Raw genomic sequence first — 13269 nt, forward strand, 5'->3', positions numbered from 1 at the left:
CCGGCCCTCGAGGCCTGGCGTTGCCTACCCCTGATATAGACAGTGCTTGAAGCAGTTATTACCTTCTTGCCATATTGGCAGAATAAATGACCTGGAAGCTGTTGCACTGTCTGCACCTGTAAACTCCAGGACACGTTTACAAATAATTTTCGTTGTTATTTGCGCTGCAGCTGCAGGTTAGGGTGGAGTTACTGTGTGTGTGTGTGTGTGTGTGTGTGTGTGTGTGTGTTTACAAGTAGTTTTAAACCTTGTGATCCACAAAACAGCATAACAGCAAAAGAAGAATTGACTGCGTTACAGTCAGTGCGGGAGCGGCGGCTTTGCTCGTGCACGATTCATTTGCAGTTTGGACGCACGTGAACATCTCCTGCCCTGATAGCGGCTGGAGGAGGACTATCCTCCGCCTGTGAGCGCTTTGGCACGAGCGAGGTGCCCACGGCAGCACCCGCTGCTTGTTGAGAGTAAGAGCAACAAGCGCTTTCACGTCAAAAGTCGTCATAAATAAGCCTCCAATAACACCAGAAAAAGTCGCCAGATTTGTCGCTAGTCGCTTTTTAGAAAAAAAAAAACGACGGTAAGGGGGGTTTGAAAACTCCCTAAATACAGCGACAAAATCGCTAAGTTGGCAACACTGTTTTCAGGGTATTTAAAAAAATTCAAAACAAAACAAAACCGTGCATCACAATGGGTATTCTCTGAGCATGCGCAGAATTACGCGCAGCTGTCATGTGACCCTTTGATCGAACAAAGGATCAAAGGCTCAAAGAGCGCTGACGTCAAATTCGAAGCCACGAAAGTCCTTAAATACCCCCTCTTCACCTTTGCAAACACAGTTTTACTTGGAACGTTTTCAGAAACAGCGAGTTGTGTTTAGCAAACCAGAAACCTTTCAGAAAGGGACTATTTTTAAACTTAAACAATTAAGCAAACATTTTTTCTTGTCGACACTTTGCATTAAGAGTTTAAAGAAATGTCAAACGAAACATTTAATAATTCACAGTCTGACGGAGAGATTCGAGTGGAATCACACGAACTATATGGGTTAGTGGAGAGAGAAATATCGGAGCCTAGGGACCTTCAAATGAAAATACAAGAACTCCAGTTGGAGTTAAGCACCCTAAAGCGCAAAAAGAATTATTACAAAAAAAATTACTATCGCTTTAAAAATGAGCGTGAACAAATTAGTACAGATGTGCATGACAGGAATATCCATTTTAGGGAAGGCATGGTTGAGCTTGAAGAAGTGACTCAACAGTCAGATGAGCTGAAAGAAGAAATATGTACACTTCAGCGTCGGGTGAGACAGGCTCTGGATGAAAAACAGTCACAGGTGGAATCTCTGGAGGCCAAATTGCAGGAACAGGTTAACACCATTCAGACGATGCACCGTGACTTTCTGGGAATGGAAGAATCTCTCCTTGAGCAGAAAAGCAGCATTGCTGCGGAGTTGTCTCAGATAGAAAGTCAGCGAAATGAACAAAAGAAAGAGAACGCAGATCTCAAGGAAGCGTTAGAGAGACTTGAGCACCAAGTGGGAGAAGCTCACCATAAAATAACAAAAAAAGAAGCGATAATAGAAAAACAGAATAGAGAAATAGATCAAAAGACAGAACAGATAGTTGAGCTGAAAAAAGAAATATATACTCTTCAGCGTCGGGTGAGACAGGCTCAGGACGAAAAACAGGCACAGGTGGAATCTCTGGAGGCTCTGCAGCTGGAGAATCTTGCTCCTGAACCTGAGGAGCTTTTTTTTCCTGCCTTGGAACCACCTCCTGATGTGGTCCCGACACAGGAGAATCTTGCTCCTGAACCTGAGGAGCTTTTTTTTCCTGCCTTGGAACCACCTCCTGATGTGGTCCTGACACAGGAGAATCTTGCTCCTGAACCTGAGGAGCTTTTTTTTCCTGCCTTGGAACCACCTCCTGATGTGATCCCGACACAGGAGAATCAAGCGCTTCAACCTGAAGCGCTTGATTCTCCTGTCTCAGAACCATCTCTTGACGTGATTCCGACTAGTGGTTCATGGCATCATGGTGGCAAACGCCTACTTAAAATAGGTTTAGGTGTTGCCGCAGTAGGCCTTATTATACCTGCAGCTTACTGGGGCTTTTCAATGCTTGACAGTTATTGCCTATTTAACTCTGTCTATGGCCTCCTTGAGCCATATTGCTACCTTGGTGATGGATTAGTTCCCTTTTAAAGACTAATAATGATGGACTGCTTTTCATCCACAGTCCAGAAAACCATACGTTGTTCATGTTAGACAACATGAGCAACATTTAGCTAACTTGTGCTCTCATTTTTCTTTTCTTTTGCCTCTCACCCCCCAACCAGTCGTGACAGATGGCTGCCCCTTCCTGAGCCTGGTTCTGTCAAAGGTTTCTTCCTGTTTAAAGGGAGTTTTTCCTTTCCACTGTGCCTAGTGCTTGCTCACAGGGGATCATTTGATTGTTGGGGTTTAATTTGTTAAAAAAAAACATAACAAATTAGGTGAGGGGTTCACATAATAGAGAGCACAACAAAAACTACAATTTTTTTTTAAAATTTGTAGTTTTTGTTGTGCTCTCTATTATTTTAAAAAAATTTGTTAGTTGCAAATCAAAATAAAGACAACAGTTTCTGAAAAACATCTCTTACGGCTCTGTTTATTTGCTTAAATGAACACTTGTATTTTTTGTCATAGAAGAATATACATTGGCCTAAGTATTTAATAATTTTAAATTTAGCCCTGCGCTGCATGAGATAAACTGAGATGAGATAAACTGTGGCACAGACGGCTGTCGGCCTGGCGAGGGAAAGTTCCTCTTCAACCTCCAAACTGAACCCAGTTTGTTACTCGCAGCATCGCAAAATTAGACACAGCAATTTCTTAGAGTCTGGTTTAAGTCCTGAAATGACATCTCCTCACCTGTCACGGTTCTGGGTCAGTTTGACCCAGTATTTTGAGTTGTTATGTTTTGGTGTGTTTTGGCATTATGGATTGTTTTCTTATTCTCTTGTGGTGCTTTTGTTGGTTATGATGATGATGGTGATTATTAATCTATGTTTTAGTTATTCTTGTTTAGGGATTAGTTCTTAGGTTTTGTGTTCTCATGTTTCTTGCTGGTTTAGTTCAGTGTCTAGTCTGTCTCTCTCTGTCCAGTCCGTGTCTTAGTTTAGTGTGTATTGTTTCCTGTTTTATTTTGAAGGATTGTGTCTTATGTCAGTGTGTCCAGCTTCGATCCCCTGACTCGTTAGCCCCAATCTCTCCCAGCTGTGTCTCCCTCCTGTTTTCCATTCCCTGATTACTTCCCTGTGTATATTAGCCCTGTGTTTGCCCTTGTTCAGTGCTGCATCATACCATCGGATTATGCCTGTGTGTTTTATACTGTGTTCAGTATTTTCGTTTTCACTATCCTTGTTCTGTTCATGTTTTAATTTCTCCAGCAATAAAGCTGAGGTTTTGAGTTACAATTCTGTGTTCGAGTCCTGCATTTGGATCCTCATCTCCGCCTGCTCGCACACAAAGCCCTGACGTTTCCAGCATAGAAGCATTCACAGTCATTACACTGTATGTACACTATATGTGAAAAAAAGAAGAAAAACAGAAAGCCAAATAAGAAATACTTCTAAGCAGTAGAAGGTTGTTGACAGTAGCAAGCTACAGGTCTCTCAGTATCTTTCAGTATTGCTCTCCCTGAGAACCCTGTGCACAGCTAGGTTTAAGGTATTCTCAGGTATTAGAATTTAACACATTTAAGTATACTGACATAAGTAAGTTGGTGGACGTTTCAGGTGACCTCCTGCAGCTTGCTGGAATTCTTGTCTGGATTGCCTAAGCAAACACTTGCTTAGTTGGCAACAAGATATCAAGTTAGTGGGGCACCTGAGACACACTTTGTCTAATTAATTGCAGTGTTTTGCCATTCTCAGTGAGAGATGAGAGGCCTTATAAGATGGTTTTGATAACAATGTCCTGGGGGTACAAGCTGCAGTTTCGTCATCGATCTCACCCTTTTCAGAGAAAGTGACTGCAGGTTTTAGATGTGTCCTTGAACCAACACAGCTGATTCAAATGGCTAAATTACCTCCTCAACATGTCTTGAAGTTCTCCAGGGGGCTGGTAATGACCTAATCATTTGATTCAGGTGTGTTGACCCAGGGTGAGATCTAAAACCTGCAGGACACCGGCCCTCGAGGCCTGGCGTTGCCTACCCCTGATATAGACAGTGCTTGAAGCAGTTATTACCTTCTTGCCATATTGGCAGAATAAATGACCTGGAAGCTGTTGCACTGTCTGCACCTGTAAACTCCAGGACACGTTTACAAATAATTTTCGTTGTTATTTGCGCTGCAGCTGCAGGTTAGGGTGGAGTTACTGTGTGTGTGTGTGTGTGTTTACAAGTAGTTTTAAACCTTGTGATCCACAAAACAGCATAACAGCAAAAGAAGAATTGACTGCGTTACAGTCAGTGCGGGAGCGGCGGCTTTGCTCGTGCGCGATTCATTTGCAGTTTGGACGCACGTGAACATCTCCTGCCCTGATAGCGGCTGGAGGAGGACTATCCTCCGCCTGTGAGCGCTTTGGCACGAGCGAGGTGCCCACGGCAGCACCCGCTGCTTGTTGAGAGTAAGAGCAACAAGCGCTTTCACGTCAAAAGTCGTCATAAATAAGCCTCCAATAACACCAGAAAAAGTCGCCAGATTTGTCGCTAGTCGCTTTTTAGAAAAAAAAACGACGGTAAGGGGGGTTTGAAAACTCCCTAAATACAGCGACAAAATCGCTAAGTTGGCAACACTGTTTTCAGGGTATTTAAAAAAATTCAAAACAAAACAAAACCGTGCATCACAATGGGTATTCTCTGAGCATGCGCAGAATTACGCACAGCTGTCATGTGACCCTTTGATCGAACAAAGGATCAAAGGCTCAAAGAGCGCTGACGTCAAATTCGAAGCCACGAAAGTCCTTAAATACCCCCTCTTCACCTTTGCAAACACAGTTTTACTTGGAACGTTTTCAGAAACAGCGAGTTGTGTTTAGCAAACCAGAAACCTTTCAGAAAGGGACTATTTTTAAACTTAAACAATTAAGCAAACATTTTTTCTTGTCGACACTTTGCATTAAGAGTTTAAAGAAATGTCAAACGAAGCATTTAATAATTCACAGTCTGACGGAGAGATTCGAGAGGAATCACAAAGACTGTATGGGTTGATGGAGAGAGAAATACCTGACCCTATGGAGCTTCAAATGAAAATTCAACAACTCCAGTTGGAGTTGAGCACCCTAAAGCGCAAAAAGAATTATTATAAAGATCATTTCCATCAGTCAAGAGATAAGCTTAAACACATGAAGGCTCAGGCTGAAAAAAATCAGACACAGGTGGCATCTCTGGAGGCTAAACTCCAGGAACAGGAAAAGAACGTTCAGACAATGCACCATGACTTTTTGGAAAAGACGGAATCTCTCATTGAGCAGAACAGCAGCATTGCTGCGGAGTTGTCTCAGATAGAAAGTGAGAGAAACGAGCAAAAAAAAGAGAACGCAGATCTCAAGGACTCTTTAGAGAGACTTGAGCAGCAAGTGGGAGAAGCTCACCATAAAACAATGAAAAAAGAAGAGATAATAGAAAAACAATATAGGGAAATATTTCACAAGACAGAACTCACAGTTGAGCTGAAAAGAGAAATTTGTACTCTTCAGCGCCGGGTGAGACAGACACTGGATGAAAAGCAGTGGCAGGTGGAATCTCTGGAGGCTAAAATGCAGGAGCAGGTTAGCACCATTCAGAGGATGTGCTGTGACTTTCACGAAAAAGAAGAATATCTCCTTAAGGAGAACAGCAGCATTGCTGCTGAGATAAACAAATTAAAAACAGCGAACACAAATCTCAAGAAACGTTTACAAAATCTTGAGTATCAAGAAAAGACAACAGAAAGTCTGACACTGAAAATATTTTGGCTGGAAGAAAAAGTCAAAAAGCAAAATTTCAAGATTGTTCATAACGAAGATCTCATAGATGAACTTTATGAACATCTTAAAATGAAAACAGAAATAATTAATAATCTTAAGGATGAGCTGAGAAGGGAGGAGGAAGAAGAAATATTAGCTGCTGTTCACAACATCACTGGTGAACCTCTGCAGCTGGAGAATCTTGCTCCTGAACCCGAGGAGCTTGTTTCTCCTGTCTCAGAACCATCTCCTGATGTGGTCCCGACACAGGAGAATCTTGCTCCTGAACCTGAGGAGCTTTTTTTTCCTGCCTTGGAACCACCTTCTGATGTGGTCCCGACACAGGAGAATCTTGCTCCTGAACCTGAGGAGCTTTTTTTTCCTGCCTTGGAACCACCTTCTGATGTGGTCCCGACACAGGACAATCTTGGTCCTCAACCCGAAGAGCTTGATTTTCCTGTCTCAGAACCATCTCCTGACGTGGTTCCGACTAGTGGTTCATGGCGTCATGGTGCTAAACGCCTACTTAAAATAGGTTTAGGTGTTGCCGCAGTAGGCCTTATTATACCTGCAGCTTACTGGGGCTTTTCAATGCTTGACAGTTATTGCCTATTTAACTCTGTCTATGGCCTCCTTGAGCCATATTGCTACCTTGGTGATGGATTAGTTCCCTTTTAAAGACTAGTAATGATGGACTGCTTTTCATCCACAGTCCAGAAAACCATACGTTGTTCATGTTAGCTAAATGCTGCTCATGTTGTCTAACTTGTGCTCTCATTTTTCTTTTCTTTTGCCTCTCACCCCCCAACCAGTCGTGACAGATGGCTGCCCCTTCCTGAGCCTGGTTCTGTCAAAGGTTTCTTCCTGTTTAAAGGGAGTTTTTCCTTTCCACTGTGCCTAGTGCTTGCTCACAGGGGATCATTTGATTGTTGGGGTTTAATTTGTTAAAAAAAAACATAACAAATTAGGTGAGGGGTTCACATAATAGAGAGCACAACAAAAACTACAATTTTTTTTAAAATTTGTAGTTTTTGTTGTGCTCTCTATTATTTAAAAAAAATTTGTTAGTTGCAAATCAAAATAAAGACAACAGTTTCTGAAAAACATCTCTTACGGCTCTGTTTATTTGCTTAAATGAACACTTGTATTTTTTGTCATAGAAGAATATACATTGGCCTAAGTATTTAATAATTTTAAATTTAGCCCTGCGCTGCATGAGATAAACTGAGATGAGATAAACTGTGGCACAGACGGCTGTCGGCCTGGCGAGGGAAAGTTCCTCTTCAACCTCCAAACTGAACCCAGTTTGTTACTCGCAGCATCGCAAAATTAGACACAGCAATTTCTTAGAGTCTGGTTTAAGTCCTGAAATGACATCTCCTCACCTGTCACGGTTCTGGGTCAGTTTGACCCAGTATTTTGAGTTGTTATGTTTTGGTGTGTTTTTGCATTATGGATTGTTTTCTTATTCTCTTTTGGTGCTTTTGTTGGTTATGATGATGATGATGATGATGATGATGATGATGATGATGATGATTATTAATCTATGTTTTAGTTATTCTTGTTTAGGGATTAGTTCTTAGGTTTTGTGTTCTCATGTTTTTTGCTGGTTTAGTTCAGTGTCTAGTCTGTCTCTCTCTGTCCAGTCCGTGTCTTAGTTTAGTGTGTATTGTTTCCTGTTTTATTTTGAAGGATTGTGTCTTATGTCAGTGTGTCCAGCTTCGATCCCCTGACTCGTTAGCCCCAATCTCTCCCAGCTGTGTCTCCCTCCTGTTTTCCATTCCCTGATTACTTCCCTGTGTATATTAGCCCTGTGTTTGCCCTTGTTCAGTGCTGCATCGTACCATCGGATTATGCCTGTGTGTTTTATACTGTGTTCAGTATTTCATGTGTAAAACATGTGTTCATGTTTTAATTTCTCCAGCAATAAAGCTGAGGTTTTGAGTTACAATTCTGTGTTCGAGTCCTGCATTTGGATCCTCATCTCCGCCTGCTCGCACACAAAGCCCTGACGTTTCCAGCATAGAAGCATTCACAGTCATTACACTGTATGTACACTATATATGGAAAAAAAGAAGAAAAACAGAAAGCCAAATAAGAAATACTTCTAAGCAGTAGAAGGTTGTTGACAGTAGCAAGCTACAGGTCTCTCAGTATCTTTCAGTATTGCTCTCCCTGAGAACCCTGTGCACAGCTAGGTTTAAGGTATTCTCAGGTATTAGAATTTAACACATTTAAGTATACTGACATAAGTAAGTTGGTGGACGTTTCAGGTGACCTCCTGCAGCTTGCTGGAATTCTTGTCTGGATTGCCTAAGCAAACACTTGCTTAGTTGGCAACAAGATATCAAGTTAGTGGGGCACCTGAGACACACTTTGTCTAATTAATTGCAGTGTTTTGCCATTCTCAGTGAGAGATGAGAGGCCTTATAAGATGGTTTTGATAACAATGTCCTGGGGGTACAAGCTGCAGTTTCGTCATCGATCTCACCCTTTTCAGAGAAAGTGACTGCAGGTTTTAGATGTGTCCTTGAACCAACACAGCTGATTCAAATGGCTAAATTACCTCCTCAACATGTCTTGAAGTTCTCCAGGGGGCTGGTAATGACCTAATCATTTGATTCAGGTGTGTTGACCCAGGGTGAGATCTAAAACCTGCAGGACACCGGCCCTCGAGGCCTGGCGTTGCCTACCCCTGATATAGACAGTGCTTGAAGCAGTTATTACCTTCTTGCCATATTGGCAGAATAAATGACCTGGAAGCTGTTGCACTGTCTGCACCTGTAAACTCCAGGACACGTTTACAAATAATTTTCGTTGTTATTTGCGCTGCAGCTGCAGGTTAGGGTGGAGTTACTGTGTGTGTGTGTGTGTGTTGTACAAGTAGTTTTAAACCTTGTGATCCACAAAACAGCATAACAGCAAAAGAAGAATTGACTGCGTTACAGTCAGTGCGGGAGCGGCGGCTTTGCTCGTGCGCGATTCATTTGCAGTTTGGACGCACGTGAACATCTCCTGCCCTGATAGCGGCTGGAGGAGGACTATCCTCCGCCTGTGAGCGCTTTGGCACGAGCGAGGTGCCCACGGCAGCACCCGCTGCTTGTTGAGAGTAAGAGCAACAAGCGCTTTCACGTCAAAAGTCGTCATAAATAAGCCTCCAATAACACCAGAAAAAGTCGCCAGATTTGTCGCTAGTCGCTTTTTAGAAAAAAAAACGACGGTAAGGGGGGTTTGAAAACTCCCTAAATACAGCGACAAAATCGCTAAGTTGGCAACACTGTTTTCAGGGTATTTAAAAAAATTCAAAACAAAACAAAACCGTGCATCACAATGGGTATTCTCTGAGCATGCGCAGAATTACGCACAGCTGTCATGTGACCCTTTGATGAACAAAGGATCAAAGGCTCAAAGAGCGCTGACGTCAAATTCGAAGCCACGAAAGTCCTTAAATACCCCCTCTTTACCTTTGCAAACACAGTTTTACTTGGAACGTTTTCAGAAACAGCGAGTTGTGTTTAGCAAACCAGAAACCTTTCAGAAAGGGACTATTTTTAAACGTAAACAATTAAGCAAACATTTTTTCTTGTCGACACTTTGCATTAAGAGTTTAAAGAAATGTCAAACGAAGCATTTAATAATTCACAGTCTGACGGAGAGATTCGAGAGGAATCACAAAGACTGTATGGGTTGATGGAGAGAGAAATACCTGACCCTATGGAGCTTCAAATGAAAATTCAACAACTCCAGTTGGAGTTGAGCACCCTAAAGCGCAAAAAGAATTATTATAAAGATCATTTCCATCAGTCAAGAGATAAGCTTAAACACATGAAGGCTCAGGCTGAAAAAAATCAGACACAGGTGGCATCTCTGGAGGCTAAACTCCAGGAACAGGAAAAGAACGTTCAGACAATGCACCATGACTTTTTGGAAAAGACGGAATCTCTCATTGAGCAGAACAGCAGCATTGCTGCGGAGTTGTCTCAGATAGAAAGTGAGAGAAACGAGCAAAAAAAAGAGAACGCAGATCTCAAGGACTCTTTAGAGAGACTTGAGCAGCAAGTGGGAGAAGCTCACCATAAAACAATGAAAAAAGAAGAGATAATAGAAAAACAATATAGGGAAATATTTCACAAGACAGAACTCACAGTTGAGCTGAAAAGAGAAATTTGTACTCTTCAGCGCCGGGTGAGACAGACACTGGATGAAAAGCAGTCGCAGGTGGAATCTCTGGAGGCTAAAATGCAGGAGCAGGTTAGCACCATTCAGAGGATGTGCCGTGACTTTCACGAAAAAGAAGAATATCTCCTTAAGGAGAACAGCAGCATTGCTGCTGAGATAAACAAATTAAAAACAGCGAACACAAATCTCAAGAAACGTTTACAAAATCTTGAGTATCAAGAAAAGACAACAGAAAGTCTGACACTGAAAATATTTTGGCTGGAAGAAAAAGTCAAAAAGCAAAATTTCAAGATTGTTCATAACGAAGATCTCATAGATGAACTTTATGAACATCTTAAAATGAAAACAGAAATAATTAATAATCTTAAGGATGAGCTGAGAAGGGAGGAGGAAGAAGAAATATTAGCTGCTGTTCACAACATCACTGGTGAACCTCTGCAGCTGGAGAATCTTGCTCCTGAACCCGAGGAGCTTGTTTCTCCTGTCTCAGAACCATCTCCTGATGTGGTCCCGACACAGGAGAATCTTGCTCCTGAACCTGAGGAGCTTTTTTTTCCTGCCTTGGAACCACCTTCTGATGTGGTCCCGACACAGGAGAATCTTGCTCCTGAACCTGAGGAGCTTTTTTTTCCTGCCTTGGAACCACCTTCTGATGTGGTCCCGACACAGGACAATCTTGGTCCTCAACCCGAAGAGCTTGATTTTCCTGTCTCAGAACCATCTCCTGACGTGGTTCCGACTAGTGGTTCATGGCGTCATGGTGCTAAACGCCTACTTAAAATAGGTTTAGGTGTTGCCGCAGTAGGCCTTATTATACCTGCAGCTTACTGGGGCTTTTCAATGCTTGACAGTTATTGCCTATTTAACTCTGTCTATGGCCTCCTTGAGCCATATTGCTACCTTGGTGATGGATTAGTTCCCTTTTAAAGACTAGTAATGATGGACTGCTTTTCATCCACAGTCCAGAAAACCATACGTTGTTCATGTTAGCTAAATGCTGCTCATGTTGTCTAACTTGTGCTCTCATTTTTCTTTTCTTTTGCCTCTCACCCCCCAACCAGTCGTGACAGATGGCTGCCCCTTCCTGAGCCTGGTTCTGTCAAAGGTTTCTTCCTGTTTAAAGGGAGTTTTTCCTTTCCACTGTGCCTAGTGCTTGCTCACAGGGGATCATTTGATTGTTGGGGTTTAATTTGTTAAAAAAAAACATAACAAATTAGGTGAGGGGTTCACATAATAGAGAGCACAACAAAAACTACAAATTTTTTTTAAAATTTGTAGTTTTTGTTGTGCTCTCTATTATTTAAAAAAAATTTGTTAGTTGCAAATCAAAATAAAGACAACAGTTTCTGAAAAACATCTCTTACGGCTCTGTTTATTTGCTTAAATGAACACTTGTATTTTTTGTCATAGAAGAATATACATTGGCCTAAGTATTTAATAATTTTAAATTTAGCCCTGCGCTGCATGAGATAAACTGAGATGAGATAAACTGTGGCACAGACGGCTGTCGGCCTGGCGAGGGAAAGTTCCTCTTCAACCTCCAAACTGAACCCAGTTTGTTACTCGCAGCATCGCAAAATTAGACACAGCAATTTCTTAGAGTCTGGTTTAAGTCCTGAAATGACATCTCCTCACCTGTCACGGTTCTGGGTCAGTTTGACCCAGTATTTTGAGTTGTTATGTTTTGGTGTGTTTTTGCATTATGGATTGTTTTCTTATTCTCTTTTGGTGCTTTTGTTGGTTATGATGATGATGATGATGATGATGGTGATTATTAATCTATGTTTTAGTTATTCTTGTTTAGGGATTAGTTCTTAGGTTTTGTGTTCTCATGTTTTTTGCTGGTTTAGTTCAGTGTCTAGTCTGTCTCTCTCTGTCCAGTCCGTGTCTTAGTTTAGTGTGTATTGTTTCCTGTTTTATTTTGAAGGATTGTGTCTTATGTCAGTGTGTCCAGCTTCGATCCCCTGACTCGTTAGCCCCAATCTCTCCCAGCTGTGTCTCCCTCCTGTTTTCCATTCCCTGATTACTTCCCTGTGTATATTAGCCCTGTGTTTGCCCTTGTTCAGTGCTGCATCGTACCATCGGATTATGCCTGTGTGTTTTATACTGTGTTCAGTATTTCATGTGTAAAACATGTGTTCATGTTTTAATTTCTCCAGCAATAAAGCTGAGGTTTTGAGTTACAATTCTGTGTTCGAGTCCTGCATTTGGATCCTCATCTCCGCCTGCTCGCACACAAAGCCCTGACGTTTCCAGCATAGAAGCATTCACAGTCATTACACTGTATGTACACTATATATGAAAAAAAGAAGAAAAACAGAAAGCCAAATAAGAAATACTTCTAAGCAGTAGAAGGTTGTTGACAGTAGCAAGCTACAGGTCTCTCAGTATCTTTCAGTATTGCTCTCCCTGAGAACCCTGTGCACAGCTAGGTTTAAGGTATTCTCAGGTATTAGAATTTAACACATTTAAGTATACTGACATAAGTAAGTTGGTGGACGTTTCAGGTGACCTCCTGCAGCTTGCTGGAATTCTTGTCTGGATTGCCTAAGCAAACACTTGCTTAGTTGGCAACAAGATATCAAGTTAGTGGGGCACCTGAGACACACTTTGTCTAATTAATTGCAGTGTTTTGCCATTCTCAGTGAGAGATGAGAGGCCTTATAAGATGGTTTTGATAACAATGTCCTGGGGGTACAAGCTGCAGTTTCGTCATCGATCTCACCCTTTTCAGAGAAAGTGACTGCAGGTTTTAGATGTGTCCTTGAACCAACACAGCTGATTCAAATGGCTAAATTACCTCCTCAACATGTCTTGAAGTTCTCCAGGGGGCTGGTAATGACCTAATCATTTGATTCAGGTGTGTTGACCCAGGGTGAGATCTAAAACCTGCAGGACACCGGCCCTCGAGGCCTGGCGTTGCCTACCCCTGATATAGACAGTGCTTGAAGCAGTTATTACCTTCTTGCCATATTGGCAGAATAAATGACCTGGAAGCTGTTGCACTGTCTGCACCTGTAAACTCCAGGACACGTTTACAAATAATTTTCGTTGTTATTTGCGCTGCAGCTGCAGGTTAGGGTGGAGTTACTGTGTGTGTGTGTGTGTGTGTGTGTGTGTGTGTGTTTACAAGTAGTTTTAAACCTTGTGATCCACAAAAC

The 13269-nt window shown here is 42.0% G+C and overlaps 1 protein-coding gene across 1 annotated transcript in view; it reads left to right on the forward strand.

Moving 5' to 3' along the window:
* LOC146360505 (uncharacterized) overlaps window positions 1–13269 on the forward strand; it is a 62436-nt gene that overhangs the window by 7776 nt on the left and 41391 nt on the right. Inside the window, exons 3-5 of the mRNA XM_084922794.1 lie at window positions 977–2143; window positions 5153–5512; window positions 9545–11008. Coding sequence (XP_084778920.1) covers window positions 977–2143; window positions 5153–5512; window positions 9545–11008 — 2991 coding nt within the window. The remainder of the gene's footprint in view (window positions 1–976; window positions 2144–5152; window positions 5513–9544; window positions 11009–13269) is intronic.

This window comes from Perissodus microlepis, unplaced genomic scaffold (assembly GCF_051167445.1).
Source record: "Perissodus microlepis isolate ML-2025 ecotype Zambia unplaced genomic scaffold, ASM5116744v1 scaffold_40, whole genome shotgun sequence".
NCBI classification, from domain to species: Eukaryota; Metazoa; Chordata; class Actinopteri; order Cichliformes; family Cichlidae; genus Perissodus; species Perissodus microlepis.